Below are 23,821 nucleotides of genomic sequence, written 5' to 3' on the forward strand. Positions count from 1 at the left end.
CAGGAGATGGAGAAAGACAGGCAAAGTTACAGAACTGAGTAAGGCAGGGAGTCAGGGAGCGAAACCTTCTAAGGGTGGCAGGGGAGGATGGAAGGGCTAGTGAGCACAGAGATGTCAAAACATAATCTGAGCCACTGGCTCCTTCCTCAACATATGAAACTGAGTTAGACCATCTGGTCTGGATTGTGCCCTGTGCTAATATGGGTTGAAGTAAAGGTAAAGGGACCCCTGACCATTAGGTCCAGTCGTGACCGACTCTGGGGTTGCGCGCTCATCTCGCATTATTGGCCGAGGGAGCCGGCGTATAGCTTCCAGGTCATGTGGCCAGCATGACAAAGCCGCTTCTGGCAAACCAGAGCAGCACATGGAAACACCGTTTACCTTCCCGCTATAGTGGTTCCTATTTATCTACTTGCATTTTGATGTGCTTTCGAACTGCTAGGTTGGCAGGAGCTGGGACCAAGCAACGGGAGCTCACCCCGTCACAGGGATTCGAACCGCCGACCTTCTGATCAGCAAGCCCTAGGCTCAGTGGTTTAGCCCACAGTGCCACCTGGGTCGTGGCATTGATTTAAAAAAACAAAACAAACCAGCAGCAGAGCAACAGGAGGAGTGGGAGAGATTGGGTGCAAAGGAAGGCAATGTTCCTTTATATAACTGAACAAGAGAACAGCTGATAGTTGCACCTGCCAAAATTCCCCCTTTGGAGAACCAATAAAGGGCAAAGGTGGCTGGCTGCTGTTCTCCCTTGCAGCTTATCACCCTGGAGCAGCAAATTCATTCACACCTCTGGGGAAAGAAGCCTGTCCTTCCACCAGCAGAGGTGGAGAGGGAAGGGAGTTCCAGAAAGTTTGTGCTCCCACTCACTCACTATTTGCTCTGGCCCTGCCCATCCCCAGCACGTAGCCCCCAGCAGATCATCCTGGAGGGAATGCAGCCGCCCATAGAAAAAGGTTGCCCACAGCAAAGGGTGGGCTTAACCTGGAAGGTGGGTGGAATAAAAGTGGGTCTCGTGTTAAAAGATGGAATGTAGGTTGGATCTGAGAAGGCTGAAAGGGAGACTCCCCGAGGCCTTGCACAAATGTGTCTTCCTTCCCAGTCCTTCAGAAGATCCTTCCTTTAAACAGATGCAAAAAAGGGGACTCAGCCTGGGGGTGTCTACTGAACTACAGCCCTTGCATGATGTGGAGCAACGCACTCTCAGGTAGGTGATGAGAGAACAGCTGGCCATCTCTCCTTTCTCCTCGAGAAGGGGCATCCTTGACCCTTCAGCAGTGTCCTCACCTCCATCCGGGGCGAATATTCTTCCAAAATAGGCCTAAAAGGATGGGAGTGGAGTCCCAGTGAGTGGGGCCCTTGGGTAGAAGAAAAGTATCTGTTGATAGGAACAGAGGGGTCTCGGGGAGAGGGGGACAGCCTGGAGAACGTCCTGCTATGTTTTGCAGTTTGCTGCATGACCACTTACAACCAGAATGCTCTCTCAGTTCATTTTATTTTGTTTAATAAAAAAAGAAAAAGAAAACTCACAAAGCTTGCATGTATATTTTATATATATAAATATATACAGTATATATAAATCAAATGATTCTGGACAACACTGTTGAATGTGGCATGAAACAAAAGTAGCAAGGAAGTTACGTGGGGCCACAAACCAACAGAGGTGCACACATTTAAGCCCAACGAAATCCAGGGATGTAAGCCTGTGTAACTCTGTGCCAGAGTAGGCCTCCAATTTTTAAACAGAAAACTGATTCCCATGGACAGCACCTGCAAAACTGGACTCTGCTCTTCTTTTCCAAGAAGCTGGGAGCATACACAGGCTTTTGAGTGCCTCAAGGGCACACACTTAACATTCTCATAAAATGAGTAGTTCTGTGTGACTTGAAAACTTGCATATTCCTACATCGGTAAAAATCGGTTCAAAATAACACACTTTCGTATCTGGCGTTTTTAAATCTCCTGCAACCAACATAACAGTATCAAAGAGACCGTGGCAGAACAAACAGTGAGACACACACACACACACACACACACACACTTCTAAATCAAGATGGGCCTGAAATTCCTAACAAGAAGAAGTAAAGAAGAAAAATAATTTCCAGGCAATGAACACGAAGGCACCCAGGTGTGTGTTGGCAGTCACAACTTTAAATGTGATCCAGTATTGCTTTAGTGATGATGAACAATGCGGTCTTTGGTTCCAGAAATCCTCTTTTTTTTTCCAGAAGGCCTATGAACAAAAGGGGTGAGTGGCTGGCCCAGAAACTGGTCCATGGTCCATGGGGCAGGTGGGGAAAGGAAATGGATAAGTTTAAGTGCAGTCATAAGCCTTGCATCCTTCACTGAAGAAGCTCGAGCTATATTGAGCTACAACAGACTTGCTGGTACTTTAAGTGGCGATATTTTCCAGGAGAGGGAAGAGTCACGTTTGAAGCTATTTCCTTTTAATTTGGATCCTGCTGTTATTCCCAATACTGAGTCCTAGTTTGGGCTGACTGGCTTTCTGGGCATGGACGAATTGCCAAGCAAGATGGCGGCCCTTTGGCCCGTTGCTTTCCTTTCAAGCAACGGAGGCCACACTCCCCGGCTGTCTCTAATTCACTGTTGGCACCTGGTTCCTCTGTAAACTGTATTCCTTTGCCTTCAGTCTCAGGTTAGCAATGCTGTTGGCCATATTCATGCCCTGAGCAGGGCTGGCATTGGTACAGGAGGCAGAATAAGAAGCCATGGCACTGCTGGAAGAAGAAGAAGAAGAGGGGAGAGAAAGAAAAATGGCATCAGAACATGGCCTTTGTTAAGCCACCAGGTTGCATTAGATCTCTTCAGGTAAATGCACAGCTAGCCTGATCTTGTAACTTTTAACGGAAGTTCGGTTTTCAGAAGGCCCAGCTTTGCAAGGCAAATGGTCATAGATCAGGCATCCCCAAACTGCGGCCCTCCAGATGTTTTGGCCTACAACTCCCATGATCCCTAGCTAACAGGACCAGTAGTTAGGGATGATGGGAATTGTAGTCCAAAACATCTGGAGGGCCAAAGTTTGGGGATGCTTGTCATAGATTGAGCTGCTGTGAAAGGCTGAAGACCAGGGGCAGGTGCAAATGTTTGCAGATACTTGGCAATCGTATCTGCCAATATTTGCAAAGCTCGGAAAGGGCTCATGCTCAGCACATGATTTGAAGCATGAAAAACATGCGTGGAAAAGAGGAGATATGGTTTCTGGGACACTTCACACAGAGACACACCACTTTTCACCATGTCTGGGTCTCAAGGCAACTACCTGAGAGCAGGAATAACCAAAGTGGTCTTTTTGGCAAAGTGGTCCTCTACAGGTGTAGTGGACTATAGCCATACCTGCCAAGTTGCTATCAGAGAAATAAGGGGCCGGGCCGGAAATAGCAGACCGGAAGTAGCGCTGCCGCCATTTTGGAACTGGGCGGAGCATGCTCAGAAGTGACTTTTGATGCTGCTTTGCCCAGTTCCAAAATGGCCGTCGCGCCAGAAGTCGCACTGCAGCCATTTTGGAACTGGGCAGAGCAGCATCAAAAGTCGCTTCTGAGCATGCTCCGCCCAGTTCCAAAATGGCTGCCGCGCCAGAATAAACCGGGGGAAAACAAAAAAAATCCGTTTTTTTCAGCTAGGAACAGCTGGAAAAACGGGGATTTCCCGGGGAAAACGGGAGACTTGGCAGCTATGACTATAGTTTCTATCATCCCTGGACCCTGACCATTGGCCCTGTTGTCTGGGGCTGAAGGGAGTTGGGGTTCAAAGCATTTGGAGGGTGGCACATTGACAACCTCTGCTTGAGAAGGTGGGGATTTCAGGAAGCCGGCTTCATATCTTTCTGTGTTGGGTAGTCAGACCAGTGTGGGTTAGAATTGGACCAGTCATTTGCAGGTGTGAGGCTGAGATTTGGGAGCACGGAGGAGCACACTACCTGTGCACACCTGAAATGGGAGCTGTCGGGCAGCTTCTAGCTTCACTTGCTGAAGATAATGGCAGGGAAGTTGATTCATCTCTTTTAAGGGCTTTCTGGTGCCATTGCTAGGACAACAATAGGAACAGCAGCACAACTTCTGAACAGGCAGGATCACTGAACAGGGAGATATCACTGAGCCTAAACAGCTGCCACTCCTTAGACACAGCGACAGCCTTCTCCTCCCACAATTTGGGATTTGGGAATACACACAATTTGGGATTTGGGAATACACAATACAGGTGGTAGACTCTCCTTCCTTGAAGGGTTTTAAGCTGAGGTTGGGTGGCTATCTGACAGGGATGCTCTAGTTGAGATTCCTGAGTTGCAGGGAGCTGGACTAGGTGACTTATTGGGGTCCCTTTTAAATGTACAATTCTATGACTCTATGTTCCACTGTTGTGTGTTGGCACTGAAAATCAAGTTCTAAAGCAAAGCTTTGGTAGAGGCAATCTACCTATCAAAGAGAATAGAAGTTGCAAGTAAGTCACTGCTGAATCCATGGATACTCGTGGACTGCATTGTTTAATTCCCCCTCCCTTGCTGATTCTGCTATTATTATTACTTTATTTATTAAATCCAAAGCATGTCACGGAATCTTTCGAAACAACACTTTTAAAAATGAAAGGATCAAGCCACTAACAACAACAACAACAACAACAACAACAACAACAACAACAACAACATTAAACCAAGCACTAAGTATCACAGTCGTACCTTGGAAGTCGAATGAAATCCGTTCCGGAAGTCCCTTTGACTTCCAAAATGTTCGAAAACCAAAGTGTGGCTTCTGATTGGCTGCAGGAAGGTCCTGCAGCCAATCAGAAGCTGTGGGAGCCCCATCGGATGTTCGGCTTCCAAAAATAGTTCACAAACCGGAACAGTCACTTCTGGGTTTGCGACGTTCGGGAGCCAAAACGTTCAGGAACTAAGCTGTTTGACTTCCAAGGTACGACTCTGCTAGGAAAGTCGCTTCTTTCAGTTTGTACATGGAGTTTGGCCTAAGTATTCTTCAAAATAGCCCTATTATTCAAATTTTATAGATCAGATAAGCTGAGAAATGGTGAATTGCACCTGGCTATTATAATACCACATGTTAGTAATATTCAGAGTTTCACTCAAGCACCTGTATGTTATGCAGAGTTCTTTAGAGTGCCCCCACCTGCTCAAAAAAGAAAAGGAGGTGGGAGTTACATTCTTGTCTATAGGTCTTTCCCAATAAATTTATATTTATAGTGCATTTAGCCAGGGTAGCCAAAAGGAACAGGTGAGAGTTGATGATTTTGGGGTGGTATCACAAACAGTTGATGAGGATACAGACAGATTGTCGACATGGCAACCATCTGCAGTTTGGATGAATGATCTAATAAAACTTTTAGAACTAAATTGGAAGGCGTTGGAAAAAGCAGGTGGCTTCCTTTTCTCCTGGAGCATCCTTCATCAATGTTCTGCAAACTGTACAGACCCACAATTGCTGTCTTCAAACATGTGGCTTGGTATGGGTTACAAATCAACACTCGCTGCAAAGTTGGAGATGAACTTGGTGTACACATCAGCCCTGTGCAGATATTGGAATATAACTGTCTTACAACTGGATCTCTGTTGGTGTTTCTAGAGCCCTCTATATTTTAGACCAGGAATGAGGAATCTGTGCCCCCCCCAAAAAAAAAATGTTTTCGGACTCCAGCTCCCATCATCCCTAACCATTGTCCATGATGACTGGGGTTGATGGGAGTTGAAGTCAAACAATATCAGAAGCAGTGTTTTTTTCCTGGGGGGACGCATAACCCTAAACATTTTGTGAATCTTTGTACTTTTTACTGTATTTTACTGTACTTTTTCCTGTACATTTACTGTATTTATTTTCCCCGATTTGAACTATAAAATGGTGGTTTTCTTGAGTCAAAATGAGAGTACCCCTGAACATTTTTTAAAGGGAAAAAAAAGCACTGATCAGAAGGGTCTAAGGTTTGCTGCCCCTGCTTTGGATGGTGGAAGGTTCTGGTGGTATCTATGAACCAGAATACACGACCTCTTTGGGTAAGAGTGGCCATTAAGCTGTGGTGCTTTCTGAAGCCAATATATATGTAGCTGGCCCACACATTCATAATATAATCACTCAGTTGCTCTGCTCTGAATTCCACAATGACTGGCAAGTTGGACATGTCAGCTGTCCCCATTTTGAAAAGCTCAGAGCCTTGAACAGATATAAAACGTCTATTGCCTGTTTGTTCTGTGATGACTGATACACATGGACAAGAATCTTAACTCCACAAGTCTCATAAAATATTCTGGGAAGGCTTCAGTAACTGAATTTGCATTTTGCAAGGCTGACTTTAGGCAGCCGTCATTGGAGGGAAGGGTTTTGACTCTGCCACCACTGCCATAATCCTTTCATATTCCACAAAGCAGGGGAATCAAAGTATGAGGAGATGAACGCTGCTTCTACAAAGTTCTCAGAAAACTGAGCTAAGCCTCCTGCCATTGGATCTATCCAAGATAGGAACTTCGATGGAGTCTAAGGACTCGGCTAGATTGGTTTTATATGCATTGTATATGCATATACACCACCAGATGGCACTGTGGAGTCCCGTCTTTCCCTACTGGATTTCCCTGTATGAGTTTACAATGCTTTTAACTGAATCACTTCTTTGACATGTCTAGATCCAGCCTAAGAGACTAGCAATTTGGAACGTAAAGTGGAGTTAATTTCTTCACATACATGCATGAAGGACCTAACTAGTGGAGTTAGAAGCTTGCTGGTGGTCTGGGCAGGGCAAGGGCAAGGGGAGAATCGTTCACTAAACAGGGATCATTTTATTAGGCTTTTTCCTGCTTTTATCATTATTGTGCATTCTGTTGCGGTGACGTCATTGGAGGCTAAGGCAAAGAGAAGGTAAGCTTGAAGCTTCTGTTACACATGCCTCTTTTGCATCTCCTCATCCTGTCTAGCACTTGATGGAGTCGAGAGGCCCTACAAAATTGGCCTGGGAGTGGAGTTGGCACCCTTTCCCCAGAAGAACTCCAGGCGACTATGGACGGCCCCACAACCATGACACTTCTGCCCAGAAAGTTACCTTTGTAGAGTCTTCGCTTAGAATCCATTAGGGACCCCCTCGTGCAAACAACATCTTAGGAGGGATGAGGAGCTATTTTAGAAAGTGTGAAAGGAGGGAGAAATAATAAGGCAAGTGAGTTCATCAGATACCTTGTACTTGAAGGCTCACCCACCGTGACAGTAAGGTGCCCTTGCAAGATGGTGGCACAGTCAAATGGCATTAAAGTATGATGATGTCACCCGCCACTTCTCAGTATGACTTGGGAGCAGCCAACATGGCGCTCTTTAGATGTTGTTTCCCATCATCCTTGACTATTGACCATGCTGGCTGGGGAGGATGGGAGTTTGGTATCCAGGAACTTCTGGAGGGCACCAAGTTGGCTATTCCTGGTCTAGCAAGAGAGTGTTGGGACTATATGGGAGGGAGGTACTGAACTGGGGCTCTGCAGAGGGTAGACTTTAAATCACGGGTGTCAAACACAAGGCCTGGGGGCCAAATCTGGCCCGCCAGACCTCGTCATGTGGCCCGCCGAGCGCCCCAGCCAGTGGGACCCAGCAGCGGGACCTTGCTGCTGAAGCGCCGCGCCGACAAAGCGCCGACAAACAGCTGGGGCCGGGGGGGGGGGGGATAGAAAGGCGGCCGGAGCAGCGCTGCGTGGAGCGCCCTGAGCCACAGCAGCAGGAGAAGGAGGAGGCAGCTTGCCGGGTCAGCGCCCGGCAACGCCGCACGGAGAGTCCCGAGCCTCTGCGACGCAGCAGTGCTCTGTAGCACTTTGAATCCTCCTCCTCCTGCCATGGCTCGGCGCCTGGAAACGGCGGCTGCTGCTGCTGCTGAAGCACAGACAAAGCACCCAGCAGCGCCGTGTGGAGGAGGAGGAGGATTCAAAGTGCTACAGAGCACTTCTGCATCCCAGAGGCTCGGGACTCTCCGCACGGTGCTGCCGGGCACCGACCAGGGTAGCCTCCTCCTCCTCCTCCTCTTGCCTCACCTCCTCCTCCTCCTGCCGCGGCTCAGCCTCATGAACGTGAGCTCAGCAGCGGCTCAGCCTCACGAACGTGAAACTCTGAGGCTTTACGCACTTCTCCTAAAATGGACACCCGCTGCCTCACGCTGCATGGGAAATGCTTTTTGCCCCTGGGTCCCTTCGTGCTCTTTTCTGGCGCTGAATCAAGGCGGCGACCCCTCCTTCTCTTTCTTTTTTCCTCTCTCTCTCTCTTATTCTTTCTTTCCCTCTCCTTCCTTCCTTCTTTATCTCTGTCTTCTCTCCATCTTTCTTTTTCTTTCCTTCTTTATTCCTTCTTTCCTACTCTTCTTTCTCTCACCTCTTTCCTTCCTCTCTCCCTCCTGCTCCCTCTTTTCTTTCCTTCCTCCTTCCTTCCTTCCTTCCTTCCTTCCGTCCTTCCCATCTTTCTTCCTCTCCCTCATTCTTATTCTTTCTTTCCCTCTACTTCCTTCCTTCTTTCTCCCTTTCCGTCTTCTCTCCCTCTTTCTTTTTCTTTCCTTCTTTATTCCCTTCCTTATTTCCTACTTTTCTTTCTCTCCCCTCTTTCCTTCCTTCCTCTCTCCCTCCCACTCCCTCTTTCCTTCCTTCCTTCCTTCCTCCCTCCCTCCCTCCCTCCCTCCCTCCCCTCCCCTCCCCTCCCTCTCCCTCTCCCTCTCCCTCTCCCTCTCCCTCTCCCTCTCCTCAGAAACATAGGATGCTGCTTCACACTTCTGGCCCTTAAACCCTGGAACCAGGAGAGCAGCTCCAGTGAGTCAACCTCAGCCAGTCCCTTTGGTGAAGGGTGGTGGCTCACTGGCAGAACATCTGTCCTGCATGCAGAAGGACCCCAGCATCTCCAGGTACTAGTAGCTCTGCAAAGGTCCTGCATGAAACCCTAGCGAGCCTCCACCACCCAGTGCAGTTACCAAAAATCATTTTTCAATAAACTGTACAATAATTGTACATTTAAATATCTACTTGCCATTATTCTGACTATGTTTCTGCTTTCAGAGCTAGTTATTACTTACATTATTACAAAAAACAGTAATAATTGAATGCAGCGACAATAATTTATGATAATAAAGAGTGGACACATAGTCCTACAGATACAACCGGCCCTTTGAGGGTGACCAAACTGCTGATGCGGCCCCCGATGAATTTGAGTTTGACACCCCTGCTTTAAATGAATTGGTCGTGCTTATCTCTCTTGGCCCAAATTAAGGCCAGAGCTGTTTCATACCAGCTGGCTAGCTGTTATGTACTGAGCTGAATCCTAGAACAATAGGATTCAGAATCAGCGGGAGCTACCCAATCCAACTCCAGGTGGAAGTGAATCCGCAACCTGATTGGCCTGCTGGAGCAGCCAATCAGGCGGCTGGCAGAAGTGAATCTGCTACCTGATTGGCCTGTAGGAGCAGCCAATCAGGCTGCAGGCAGAAGTCAATCCACAATATAATTGGCCCACAGGTGTAGCCCTGAAGTAGCCAATCACGCAAGGCCCATTGTGTAAATAATGTATATAAGCAGATGGTTTTGGGAAAAGAGCCATTCGTCTTCTCTTCTCCTCCTTGATGACTATGAGCTGAATAAAGAGCATGAAATTCACTCTCGACTCCGAGTATATTTCACTGGCGACGAGGATGAGATCCTGCTGAGCTGACCGCCACCACGCACTGCACCGCAGCACCGCCACCTGCTGCACCGCTGCATCGCACCGTGCATCCAGGCTTCAGCTCCAGGACCCAAGGAACCCAGAATGGCAACCGACAGCAGCTTCTTGCCATTCAAACCAGCATCAGGAGACTGGGAAGGGTACGCCGCCCGTTTCAACTTCCTCCTGCAAGCGAAAGAAGTCACCAACGATGCCATGAAGAGGGCGACATTCTTCAGCGTCTGTGGAGAGGAGACGTTTGAAATCGCCCGGGCTCTCCTTGCACCTAGAGATGTCGCTACCGTCTCTTACAAAACAATAATGGAACGGCTGAAGGAGCACTTCTCACCACAGCCCTCGGTGGTAGCTTGCCGAAATGCCTTCTACGCAAAGCGGCAAGCCCCGGGGGAAACCATAACTGGGTTTGTGACCTCCCTCCGCCAAGCCGCCCGGTTATGCAACTTCTCAGAATTGGAGAACATGCTTCGTGACCGCCTCGTCGGTGGCCTGAGGGACGAGATGTTGCAACGACGCCTCTACGCCAAAAAAGACCTCACGTTCCAGATTGCTCTGGAGGAAGCCCTGGCAACCGAAGCCGCCGAGAGGTCAACGCAAGAGGCACGACCGGCCCCGCCATCCCAACCGAGGGTCTACCACGAAGACCTCACCGACGAATCCGAATCTGACAGGGAGGAAGTACACAGAGTACAGCGGCGCACTCAAGCAGCACACACACCACAGCAGCCTCGACGAGAAGGAGGGAACTGTGCAAGCTGCGGGGAGAACCACGAGAGGAGGACCTGTCGTTTCCGCAACGCAGAGTGCAGGCAGTGCAGAAAATTAGGACACATCGCCCGGGTGTGTCGGGCTCGACTCACACGTCGACAAGCATCAGATGACCGACCCAGGAGCCCCAGGTCACACGGCACCATGCACCAAGGCAACTCGACGGAGATCACGGACTACCAGGTATTCCAGTTGCCCCATCCCAGCACAGAGAAAATTCATATAGAGGTACAGATAGAGGGAGCCCCATGCCGCATGGAGCTGGACACGGGTTCAACTCTATCCATAATCTCGGCCCGAACATTAAGGGAACTGTGCCCTAATGGGGGTCCCAAACTAAGGCCGGCCCCATTCACCCTCCGGGACTTCCAGAAACGTAAGGTCCCTACTATGGGGGTGGGGACCTTCAGGGTGCAATATCGAGGGCGAAAGCAACAATTGGACTTGCTGGTAGTTAAGGGCCCCTACGTTAGCTTACTGGGACTGGCATGGTTTGGACCTCTGGGGCTAGCCGTTACCGGGGTGAACCGCACTAGCTTACAAGTGGACGTGGACGCCATATGCAAAGAGTTTCCAGGGGTTTTCGATGGGGCATTGGGACGATATACAGGACCCCCCATTGCCCTACAGCTAGACCCCGCTGTACGACCCATCAGGCACAAGGCCCGCCGGGTCCCGTTCGCCCTGAAACCCCGCATAGACGAGGAATTGGACCGGCTCGTGGAGCAAGGAGTGCTGGAGCCGGTGCCCAACGCCCCCTGGGAAACTCCAATTGTCACACCCGTCAAGCCTAACGGTTCGGTCCGCATCTGTGCAGACTACAAATGCACCATAAACAAGGCTCTCACGGCCCATGCATACCCAGTGCCAGTGGTCAGCCATGTCCTCGCCACCCTGGCTGGGTCAAAAATCTTTGGCAAACTGGACTTGGCCCAAGCGTATCAACAGTTGCCTGTGGACGAAGCCACAGCAGAGGCTCAGACGATTGTGACGCACAGAGGGGCATTCAGAGTAAAGCGGCTGCAATTTGGCGTTAGCGTGGCACCAGGCATATTCCAGAATCTAATGGACTCTCTCCTTAAAGGGATTCCTGGCGTCACCCCCTTCTTCGATGATGTACTGATCGCCGGGCCCACACCAGAGGAATTTGAGGACCGCCTCCGCTCCGTCCTGCACCGTTTCCAGACGGCGGGCCTCAAGGTGAAGCGGGAAAAGTGTTTACTGGGAGTGCCGCAGGTGGACTTTCTGGGATTTAAGGTGGACGCAGAAGGGGTCCATCCAACCGGTGACAAGGTACGGGCCATTTGTGAGGCCCCAGCGCCCAAGAGCAAGCCCGAACTTCAGTCATTCTTGGGACTATTGAACTTTTACCATGCCTTCCTTCCCCATAAGGCAGCGGTAGCGGAGCCCCTACACAGACTCCTAGATAAAAGGGCCCCTTGGGTGTGGGGCCAGCGACAAAGGGCCGCATTCCAGGCAGTCAAGGACTTGCTCGTCTCGAACTCGGTCTTAGCACACTTCGACGAGAGGCTGCCAGTGGTGCTGGCATGCGACGCCTCTCCCTATGGCATCGGCGCTGTCCTGGGACACCAACTCCCGGATGGAAGAGAGGTGCCGGTGGCATACTTCTCCCAGACGCTTGCTGCAGCTGAACGAAACTACTCACAGATTGACAAGGAGGGTCTGGCAATCGTGAAGGGCGTAAAAAAATTCCATGATTTCTTGTACGGGCGGCCCTTTACCATAGTGACTGACCACAAGCCGTTGCTTGGCCTGTTTGCCCCCGAGAAGCAGACCCCCCAAGTGTTGTCTCCACGTGTCCTCAGGTGGTCAATTTTCCTTGCCGGCTACCAGTATGCACTAATCCACCGCCCTGGGAAGGCGATGGGCCACGCAGACGCCCTCAGCAGGCTACCACTACCAGAAACAGGCCCCGACCCAGCGCCTGCGCAAGAGGTTATGACCCTGGAGCTGCTTCCCGACCGACCCATTCAGGCACAAGAAGTTGCGCACCATTCCACAAAAGATAGGGTCATCTCCCGGGTCCTGGACTGGGTGTGGCGAGGATGGCCCAGCAGCAGCCCCGGGCCAGAATTCGCTGGCTACACAAACCGCAAACATGAACTGTCGGCCCACAAGGGGTGCCTGTTATGGGGAAGCAGGGTTGTTGTTCCCCAGCCCCTCCGCAAAAGGGTCCTCACAGCCCTACACGAGACACACCCAGGGGTAGTGAGGATGAAGGCCCTTGCCAGGAGTTATGTGTGGTGGCCGGGGATTGACAGAGAGATAGAGGCCTGGGTCCAACACTGCCAGACCTGCCAAGAATCCCGCCCGGATCCCCCAAGGGCCCCAGTCCAGCCCTGGGAGTCCGCCCGACATCCATGGTCACGCTTGCACGTGGACTTCGCTGGCCCCTTCCAGGGAAAAACATTCTTCATAGTGGTGGATTCCTACACCAAATGGCTGGAGGTCGCACTGGTACCATCCACTTCTACGGCGGCAGCCATCCGGGTACTACGTAAGCTGTTTGCGACCCACGGGCTCCCTGACACCCTCGTCTCGGACAATGGAACCGCATTCACGTCAGAGGAGTTCCAGACCTTCACAGCGCAGAACGCCATCCGCCACATCCGCTCAGCACCATTCCACCCTGCCACCAATGGCCAAGCGGAGCGCATGGTGCGGACCACCAAGGACAGCCTCCGCCGCATGACACAAGGGGACTGGGAATACCGCCTTGCCGCATTTCTTCTAGCACAGCACAGCACCCCAAGCACAACGACGGGCCGGAGCCCAGCTGAATTACTAATGGGCCGGCGCCTTGCAACTAGACTGGACCGACTTCACCCCGACAGAGCTCAGGATGAGGTAGTGGTGGGGAAAGGCAGGAACCCCCGGACATTTGTGGCCCAGGACCCAGTGTATGCAAAGAATTTTGGGGCAGGCCCAGCATGGGTACCCGCCACAGTCACCAAGGTGACCGGTCCCGTGTCGTACGAGGTACTAACGGAAGGGGGGCAATGTTGGCGCCGCCACTGCGACCAGCTACGGCGACGATTCCCAGGAGGAACCCGGGAGGAGAGCGGGACAGAGGGGTCCCAAGGGGACAGCAGGGCAGTGAGGCCTGTAGAGCGAGAGGGGTGGGCAGGGGAAGCAGAAGCAGTAGGCACAGAGGGGCGCCCCGAGGCTGGAAGGACACCGGAACCAGAGCTACAACCTAGTGGTTCAGTGGCACCAGACCAGACAGCCCCGGCACAGCCAGCAGCCTCGGAACACGAGCCAGAACCAGAACCCCTGACCAAGGAACACCCCAGGCCACAACGCACACGGAGGCGGCCAGCAGACCTTGGGGACTACGAATGCAACTTCCCGGGCAGGACTGGAACTTAGAGGGGAGGGGTGTTATGTACTGAGCTGAATCCTAGAACAATAGGATTCAGAATCAGCGGGAGCTACCCAATCCAACTCCAGGTGGAAGTGAATCCGCAACCTGATTGGCCTGCTGGAGCAGCCAATCAGGCGGCTGGCAGAAGTGAATCTGCTACCTGATTGGCCTGTAGGAGCAGCCAATCAGGCTGCAGGCAGAAGTCAATCCACAATATAATTGGCCCACAGGTGTAGCCCTGAAGTAGCCAATCACGCAAGGCCCATTGTGTAAATAATGTATATAAGCAGATGGTTTTGGGAAAAGAGCCATTCGTCTTCTCTTCTCCTCCTTGATGACTATGAGCTGAATAAAGAGCATGAAATTCACTCTCGACTCCGAGTATATTTCACTAGCAAAGGCCTTCAAAGTTAGCATGTAGCTTGTTTAAAATGAGCAAAAGTGAGAGAAATCTACATAGCACACAGGAGCATTTTGCTAGCAGAAGCAATGAGGAGAGCTGACAACAGTTTAAATGAAATCAGATGAGCCTGTTTGAGCTGAATGACTGTTGAGTCATTCTGTCCCTCTGTAATGCTAAACAGTAACAGGCAACACGCGGCTAATAAGAATATTAGTAGCACACTTGTGTGTGTGTGTGATTCTTAAACAGAAAATATATGATGGAGTAGCTCCAAGCTTATCAATTCTTAACAGAAAGTATGTAATAGAATCACAGAGAATTAGGGTCTATCATTGTTGCGCGAACGAAATTAGATAATCTAGTCCATCAGATGTTATTGCTTAGAATTCATCTACATTTGCAACACAGGGGATCTCCTTTGTTAACCTCTGTAATGCTAAGCAGGTCCCCAAAGGCTTCTTCACTAGGAGCAAATGAGGCCCTGCAGCCCAGGGCCTCCCTTTGTTGCTGACCCCGGTCACTTTTTCCTCCATCAGCCCAAAGGTGGATGGAGGGCTCCTGTAACTGCCACTGAACATCAACAGAAACCCTACTAAGATCTACTGTTCTTTCCAACACACAAGCTAAGCCACTAGCAAATGGAAGTGAGAAGCCGAGAGGCCACAAAGGGAGAGCTTCACTGAAGTCTCTTGTTGTGGATCGCACTTAGGAGGAGGAGGTTATTTGACCATAGCTGCCAAGTTCCAGCCTGAGAAATAAGGGACTGGACCGGAAGTAGCAGACCGGAAGTAGCGCTGCCGCCATTTTGGAACTGGGCGGAGCATGCTCAGAAGCTACTTTTGATGCTGCTCCGCCCAGTTCCAAAATTGCCACCGCGCCAGAATAAACCGGGAAAAAACTAAAAAACACACACGTTTTTTCGGCTGGGAACAGCTGGAAAAACGGGGGTTTCCCGGGGAATACGGGAGACTTGGCAGCTATGTATTTGACTGTCTTGGCTCATACAGAAGTGGGGGATGGAGCCAATATTGATGGCTCAGTCATTGCTCAGCTCTAATTAGCAGCTCACCAGGATGGTGTCTCTTTTGTAAAATGGCTATTCACTATATTACTATATAATATACTACATTATAAAGATCCTTGTGAAACATTCTGCATGTATTTAGCTGCGGGGGAAATATTGTTATATCAAATGAGTGTATTTTTTTGCTCTTGGACCAGGAAAATTAGGTTAGCTTGCGTCTTTCTCTATTTGTGTTGGCTGCCAGGACATTAAAAGCCAAATGTGAGGCTCAACTCTGAATGTTTTTTATCTTTCCTATGGCTTACAGCTAAACAAATGAAAGAATTACTACTACTAATGGTAACACTTCCTAGACTGCCCAACTACAGCCACTCTTGCAGACCAGATTCTGGTCTGTGTGGACTAGGCATCCCCAAACTGCGGCCCTCCAGATGTTTTGGCCTACAACTCCCATGATCCCTAGCTAACCGGACCAGTAGTCAGGGATGATGGGAATTGTAGTCCAAAACATCTGGAGGGCCGAAGTTTGGGGATGCCTGGTGTGGACCATTGCTTGACTCATTGGAGCATCCTTATATCCTAAGCCAGAAGCCACTATTCATATATTGAAGATATCCCCATCCTCTTTGACCTCAGTACCCCAAACTGTAGAACACTCTTGGTCAACGTCACAGGGCCGTTGTAAGGATAACTTGGGTTGGGGGATTGTTTAGGAGTTTGGGGTGTGGGGCAGTTGTTGTTGTTGTTGCTGCTGTTGATGTTAATTTTCTGCAGCTTTGTTTTGGATCTTATTATTTATATGAAAATTGTTTTATTTGGTTGTGTACTTTTTGATGCTTGGTTTATTGTTTATGACTACTTTTGTTATGTTTGCAGTTATGTTGAAAAAAAATCATACATTGTAAACTGCCTTGAACATGGTTTTTACTTTGGAAAGTCAGCACACAAAAAAAAAGATTGGTTGGCTTGCAAAGACCTTTGTATACTAAAAATGTTATAGAAGTGAAAATGTGGTTTTAACATCAAGTAGATGGTGGACTCATAGCCTCCTTTTCTGATGGGATTCCAAGAAGCCAGATTGGATAGAAAGCCTCAGTCTGCTTAGTTTTGCAGAGCTTTGCCCGTATGCTTGAGACACCTGGAAATGGCTATCGTGTTGGTTAAGATCAACTTTATACATGTGATGTCTATGCATACAAAATATCTCTGGGAACTGGTGTACTGAACTTGAGTTTCAATGGTTCAAGGTTCAGGATACTTCTTTAAAGAGGAGTAACCATTAAGTTGGAACCCAGGTGGCGCTGTGGGCTAAACCACTGAGCCTAGGGCTTGCTGATCATAAGGTCAGCGGTTCGAATCCCTGTGACGGGGTGAGCTCCCGTTGCTTGGTCCCAGCTCCTGCCAACCTAGCAGTTCGAAAGCACGTCAAAATGCAAGTAGATAAATAGGAACCGCTACAGCGGGAAGGTAAACGGCGTTTCCATGTGCTGCTCTGGTTTGCCAGAAGCGGCTTTGTCATGCTGGCCACATGACCTGGAAGCTGTATGCTGGCTCCCTCGGCCAATAATGCGAGATGAGCGCGCAACCCCAGAGTCGGTCACGACTGGACCTAATGGTCAGGGGTCCCTTTACCTTTACCTTTAACCATTAAGTTTACAATACCCTCAAAATAAACCATTTCTTTCAAAGAGTCTGGTACAGGAGAGCTGGTTTCTTTTTCTTTTTAAACATTTGGCTCCTGTCGTTCTCCAGTATAGAATACAAGAATAAATCTATGTGGTTTCTTAGCTAGTCACCCATCCTGGCACTGATGACAGGCCTGCTGCGCTTCTGCAAGGTAGTTGAACCCAATGAATTTAGCCCTCTGTGTGATTGGCCCAACCAGTGCAACTTTGGGACACATGCCTTGTCTTTCCCCATTCTTGCTGGAAATAAAAAAAAAGGTAATTACGTACCAAGCAAAAGCTTTTGATTTCCCACACGGCCCACATTTGTTATGTTTCACTCAATTGTACAGGGTTTTGCCAAGAGAGTTTCCCACAAGTTTTGCGCAATTTTCCCATTGACTTTTTTTGTGTGTTTTTTTTGGAAGAAATTAAAAAAATAAATTTCAAAGGATGACCTACAATGGAGGCTTCCAGTGGTGTGGGAGGAAAAAACAACAATGCTTAAGCCTGGGAACAATCTTCATTTTGGCATGAGTTGCCCATTGCAGTGGACATAGGGAATCTGCTTATAATTTGGCAGTAATTAAAGGAGATTGTCAGATACAAATATGATACTGACGCTGGGACCAAAAGGAAGAGGGGGCAGTTTTGGAAAAAAATATATGTTAATCTGAAATGAAAGATTGTGCCCCCCATCTTTGCAGTTTGCCAAGGGTTGTTGTAAAAGTACTGAGAAACCAATTCTTAGAGTGATCTCCAACTGGCTAAACTCTATAAAGGGCTTCATTTACCCTCAGCAATGTCAACACGTAGCTAAATATTTTTAAGTGTTTTATTGGTTTATCTTTTTTTGTAAACCTGTTTGAGGTATTCTACAATCAAGTGGCATATAAATTTTATGAAACCAATAAATCAATCTGATTGGCAGTGTTTGATTCAGGTTTTGAACTTCCCTTGGGCAAGCCGCTCTCTACAGACTGCTTTTCCCACAGTGAGGTGACCTCCACATGGCCATTATCACCAGTTCCTCCTCTTGTTCTTCATCACTTCTACCACCTACTCACTAGCTCAATGCAGCCAGATGTTCATGAACTACAACACCCACAATCCTTCACCACTGGCCATGCTCAGTAGGGAGGATGGGAGTTTCAATCCAACAACATCTAGGACCCAAACCTTGAAAAAGGCTGAGCTAGAGAGTCAACAGCCAAACAGACAGTGATGTGATCCCCTGCTGCTGCTTCTCGCCACCACTGTCATCTGGGCCAGAGCAAATGATGGGTGAGCAAGTAAGCAGGCTGCAAAGGTCCAGGAAGCTCTTGCCTGTGAACTCCAGATACTCAACCATGCCAACCTTTGACAGCAGCTCTGCTGATCGTCTAGAGCAGGCATGTCAAACTTGCGGCCCTCCAGATGTTTTGGCCTACAACTCCCATGATCCCTAGCTAGCAGGACCAGTGGTTGGGGAAGATGGGAATTGTAGTCCAAAACATCTGGAGGGCCACAAGTTTGACATGCCTGGTCTAGAGGGCAATGTGGTCTAGTCCTGCCCAGGATGAAATTCCTAACTGGCTGGGATGAACTGAGGACAGATAAAACAGTGGGAATGTTCAGGGAGGCAGGAGAGGATACATTGTTTATTAATATCCTTCCTAACTTGGCGCTAGGAAGTTCCTTTACTTAGCAGAGTTTCACATTCCCCTTTTAAATGCACAGTGGGTAGCTGGTTGCAGGCTTGTGTAAGCCTCTCACTATTAGGTTTCCAGTAAGTTCCCTTATATTGCTCTTAAAAGAATAAATACACCACCATCTTGCGTAAAGTATGTAAAAGTAGTTTACTCACATTCTCGTCACAGTTGGATACCTGAAGGCAGACTTAGTTACATGTGGAGCTATCCCACATGGGGATAATCCCAGTCTCCTCCAACAGAGCATTTCTAGCTAAAAGCTCCTCCAACGATGAAGGAAGTCAAAAAGATAGAGGGTGCTGCGTGCCTTCTCCCTTTTGTTACCTGGACAGGTAAGGTCACGCCCACCTCTAGTCACATGCAAAGGAAGTATGTCCCAGCCAGGAGGAAATAGGAAGTTTTCAACTGGCTGGACCAAACATTCCCCTGCATGTCCACTCTAGGAAAACAAGGAATGTTGTACTTGACTGCTACTTACATATCACATCCCACAAAAACAGGGGAAATGTCTGCCAAAGCAGCAATGGGGAAATGAGTGACTGCAAACAGCATTACAAAATGTTTCCCCCACAAAAAGTAGGGTCAGGTGTTTTTCAGAAGGTGGCCCTCCATTTCCCCAAAACACTACTTCTAGAGGGGGGCGGAAATAAAATCTGGAGAATGTGTCTTAGTATAATGGCAAACTGACACTCACAGGAGGTTATATATGTGAGGAAATGTTTTTCTGCCCTTGTTGTTCCTCTCTAGCAGCTTCACCCTCCTCCCCTTGGCGGCTCCAATGTCTGAGGTGAAAGGCAGGTTTAGCCACCTTTCCACTCTCTCCTGGACGGCAGACATTTGACTTTGTCTCAGATGGGATTCAGTTAGATGAACCTGTCCATTTTGGCTTCTCTCCGTTTCTCATTTTTCCAACATTACACTTCTGCACTAGTTTGTGATACACATTTTTAACAAGTCCTCACAAACCATCGGCATTTTAGCGCACATTTCTCCTAATACCCACAATTCTTTCCTAATATTTCCTAATATAATGGTTTTTTGTTCATTCTTCTCCCAAATACATGCGTTTTTATGCATACTGCCTTCTAATTTGTACATTTTGTATACTTTTTTTTTCTAGGATTGCATTTCAAAATTCAGATAAGTATGTACAAATTTTGAATGATAGCTGTGATTTCGGTTCACATGTTAGTTTGGGAAGTGTGGATTAGATTGCACTGAAGTGTGGACTGAACCTAATTTCTCCCGCATCCCTGCTGAAAAATAAGGACTCTCCTATATGCACGACTCTGTTCTTTGTTCTCTCTCTCTCTTTCTGTGTGAGAGAGAGTGAGTCATGGTGAAGTATGATCCCTTCTGAAGAAAAAGTCTCATCATCAGGAATGTGTTTATTTCATCCACAAGTAGTTAGTAAGAATGGATTAAAACAAAGTAATTTACTTAAGCTAATGCACATCATGTCAAGTATTCCACCTGAAGCTCCCGCTCTGCCACCATCTTGTCTCTGCCTTCTTGGTTTTTTCAGGAAAAGGCTACCAAGGCTCCTTAGGACCACACTTCTTCAGAGGTGATTCCTTCACATGCACAGAACAGATTTGATGTCTAGGATACCACCTTTTTCTAGCTGCCCCAGCTGTATTGGGTTGCTTTGTTTTGAAGAAGTGCACTTCCTGCTACTTTAAACCGCTCCCCCCCCCCATGGATATAACTAATCTACAAGCATACGTCATACCTGCCAAGTCCTGGACGGAAAAATCCGGGATCGGCAGCCACGCGACACCGGAAGTTGCGTAGAAGCAACTTCCGGGGGCGCTTTGCCCTTCTATGGGCACCAGAAAATGCCGGCGCCTGCGCCGGAAGTCGCTTCTACGCATGACCGGAAATGCGTAAAAGCGACTTGCGGCACCGGCGGCACCATTTTCTGGTGCCCATAGAATGGCAAAGCAGCACCAGAAAAATGGCCACCAGCAGGAGCGGATTTAAGGGAGAATAATGGGATAATAACCAATACGGGAGACCGCCAGGAAACGGTAGGAAAAAAAGGGAGTTTCCCGGCGAAAACGGGATACTTGGCAGCTATGGCATATGTTGCTTTGAAGCTACTTTGTTGACCATGGCTTTCTCCAAAGAATCCTGGGAGTTGTAGTTTGTTGAGGGTGCTGAGAAGTCTGTCAAAGATCTATCCCTTCCCTGTGCACATGCAGAGAACAACAGGTCCCAGGACTCCCTGGAGAGAGGAGGAATGGCTTGTACGCCAGGTTGACAGTGCAATCCTATTCACACTTCAGGAAGTAAACCCAACTGTCTTAAACAGGGCTTACTCCTGTGAGCAAGCATGGATAGGATTGCAACTTCGGCGTCTCCCTGTGTCTGCATTGCCTACTTGCTCACGGAAGAGTAGAGGAGATCAGATCTAAACCGTTTCAAATAGTTTTCTTCTTAATAGACGAGATGCAGCGGAGAGTCCTGGCTCAGGAAACTGGCCGGACACGGCAAGAGGAAAAACTTTCAGTGTAATACGGAAGTGTTAGGGTCACCTGTAAGGAGAGGCAGTCCCCCAGGAGAGATAGTCGGTGGGCCTTGGAGCGGGTCGAGGTACAATCGGCTGCTCCACTGCGGTCACATCCCCAGAGTAGGACTTGAGGAGGGATGCGTTCTTGTTGGCCAGCATGGCTCTCTCATTCCTGCGAAACTTTGCCCGTCTGTTTTGAAACCACACCTAAGACAGGAGGACAAACAGAGCAGGGTCAGCGCTGTAGTCAGGCGACAGGGGAACCACGGCAGGTTGCCAGGAACGGAGAAGACAAGGGAAAGTCCTTACCACCTGCTTTTTATTTAATATTTACAGAGAGAGGCTTGAGAATGCAGCTGCTTGGAATAATGACGTTGTCCCAAGTATATCTCCACCCCTCATTTGTCAACAGCACCCCCCACCCCTACAGTTGCCTCTTAGGGTCATCTGTCCCCGAGCTCTTTGCTCTCCTGCTTTTATTTTTTATATACAGTGGTACCTCGGATTAAGAACTTAATTTGTTCTGTAGGTCCGTTCTTAACCTGAAACTTAACCTGAGGTACCACTTTAGCTAATGGGGCCTCCTGCTGCCGCCGCCACCGTAATTTCTGTTCTCATCCTAAAGCAAAGTTCTTAACCCGAAGTACTATTTCTGCGTAAGCGGAGTCTGTAACCTGAAGCATCTGTAACCTGAAGCATCTGTAACCCAAGGTACCACTGTATATTATTTTTATTATATATATATATATATATATATATATATATATATATATATATATGCTTTTGGGAAGGTCTGTTGGGCTTTCTGCTTCTCCTGTCATGTCTAGACACAAGCCTTTGCCCTGGAAACCTTGCTTTCTGCCCGCTAAATCAGAACCAGCAGCAATCTGCAGTAAACCCAATTGCCTTTTCTTTCTGATTCAGCGCTTAAACTGCAAGTTTTCCCTGGGGGAAAGTGTTGAATGGGCACACAGCTTTAAAGTGTGGACCCGGAAAGCGCGGTGCAAAAAAATAAGTCTGCATGAGCCCAGGCAGCGAAGGCTGGAGTGTCTTGAAGCAAGGCCTCACTCTTCACGAAGGAGAAATACTCTTGGTTAACCAAAGGAATAATAGCTCATTGCCCAAGGATTAAAGGAACTATGCAATGATATGGTTTTGGGGAAGATACGCAGTTTGAGAGTTAACCGCTCCTTCTCTACCAAGTTGTGGAAAGCTTGACTCCTTCCCTCAAGCAAGTGCCTATTTCTGCTCTCTTGAGTTGCTGGGGCTTTTCCTGGAAAGAGAAGGAGACAGGAAAAGGATGAGGGCTGAGCCAGCACTTCCAAGTCGCTCCAGTCTCCCCTGACTATCAGGGTTGCTGTAGGAGGGAGACTCTTGGATAAACAGTCAGCTCTGTCTGCTTTATACATGAGCAGCTGCAAAGTATAGCTAACTTTTGGCATCCACGCCATCCACAAGGAGGCATGGCTAATGCCTGCTCCCAGACAACTTGGGACTTCCCTGCTCTCCCATTGCCATGTGAGACTTTGAACATCAGAACAGGGTTGAAGTGTGAAGTAGTCAAAAATACTGATCTATGAAGGGTGAGGGGTTCTTTCTGTCTCTCTCTCCACCCCATCCCACCCCCACGCCCGCCAAGGGTAGTTAGGAAAACACAGCTCTTACTCCAGTGCATCAGTTGCTATTTTGACTGCTGCGTGGATTGTTCCTCTTGGCCCCTGTCCCAATTTCCAGAACGTTTTCCTACTCCTCAAAGACAACTGGTATGGTATACCACTTCTCCAGCCCATACAAGAGCCTCTGCTATCTACTGCTACTCAGTTTAAATCTTCTAGATGAGAAGCCAGCTGCAATCTCAATGTTAACACTGCATTGACTTGGGAAGCAATTGCAATCGGGAATTATAAAGCCTCTAACTGTGCAGGGGCACAATATCTCAAGGACCCCTCACCTCAAATGAACCTACCCAGACTCTGAGATCATCCTCCACAAGAGGCTCGGAGGATGGAAATACAACAGCGGGGCCTTTTCTGTGGTGGCTCCTTGCTCGTGGAATAGCTCTCCCCAGGGAGGTGAACCTGGTGCCTTTGGTTACATATCTTCACACTCCCAGTGAAAACATTTCTCTTTAACCAGGCCTTTGGCTGATTAAGATAATATACCATTTTTAATGTGTTTGTAAGGGGAGGGGCATTAGATTTTTTTAAAAAAATGTATTTTGGGGTTTTGAACTGCCCTGAGATCTATGGATGAAGGGCAGTGTACAAATTATTATTTTCATGGAATAAAGGTAAAGGGCCCCCTGACCATCAGGTCCAGTCGTGTCCGACTCTGGGGTTTCAGCGCTCATCTCGCTCTATAGGCCGAGGGAGCCAGCGTTTGTCCGCAGACAGCTTCCGGGTCATGTGGCCAGCATGACAAAGCTGCTTCTGGAGATCCAGAGCAGCGCACGGAAACGCCGTTTACCTTCCCGCCGGAGCGGTCCCTATTTATCTGCTTGCACTTTGAGGTGCTTTCGAACTGCTAGGTGGGCAGGAGCTGGGACTGAGCAACGGGAGCTCACCCCGTCACAGGGATTCGAACCGCCGACCTTCTGATCAGCAAGCCCTAGACTCTGTGGTTTAACCCACAGCGCCACCTGGGTCCCTTTTCACGGAATAGGACATTCCTATTTCCATCGGAGAAATGTTG

General features: G+C 48.7%; 1 protein-coding gene across 3 annotated transcripts in view; it reads right to left on the bottom strand.

The window, feature by feature from the left end:
- Positions 1-1,528: 1,528 nt before the first annotated feature.
- PRRX1 (paired related homeobox 1) overlaps positions 1,529-23,821 on the bottom strand; it is a 77,192-nt gene continuing 54,899 nt past the window's right edge. Inside the window, exons 3-5 of one of the 3 annotated variants that reach the window (XM_035123865.2) lie at positions 21,156-21,337; positions 7,051-7,122; positions 2,606-2,735 (exon numbers count right to left, since the gene is read on the bottom strand). In XM_035123865.2, coding sequence (XP_034979756.2) covers positions 7,068-7,122; positions 21,156-21,337 — 237 coding nt within the window. In that variant the 3' untranslated portion in view covers positions 2,606-2,735; positions 7,051-7,067. Of the gene's footprint in view, positions 2,736-7,050; positions 7,123-21,155; positions 21,338-23,821 lie in introns of all 3 variants that reach the window. The other 2 variants (XM_035123864.2, XM_035123863.2) reach the window with 2 other exon arrangements.

This window comes from Zootoca vivipara, chromosome 7 (assembly GCF_963506605.1).
Source record: "Zootoca vivipara chromosome 7, rZooViv1.1, whole genome shotgun sequence".
Classification (NCBI taxonomy): domain Eukaryota; kingdom Metazoa; phylum Chordata; class Lepidosauria; order Squamata; family Lacertidae; genus Zootoca; species Zootoca vivipara.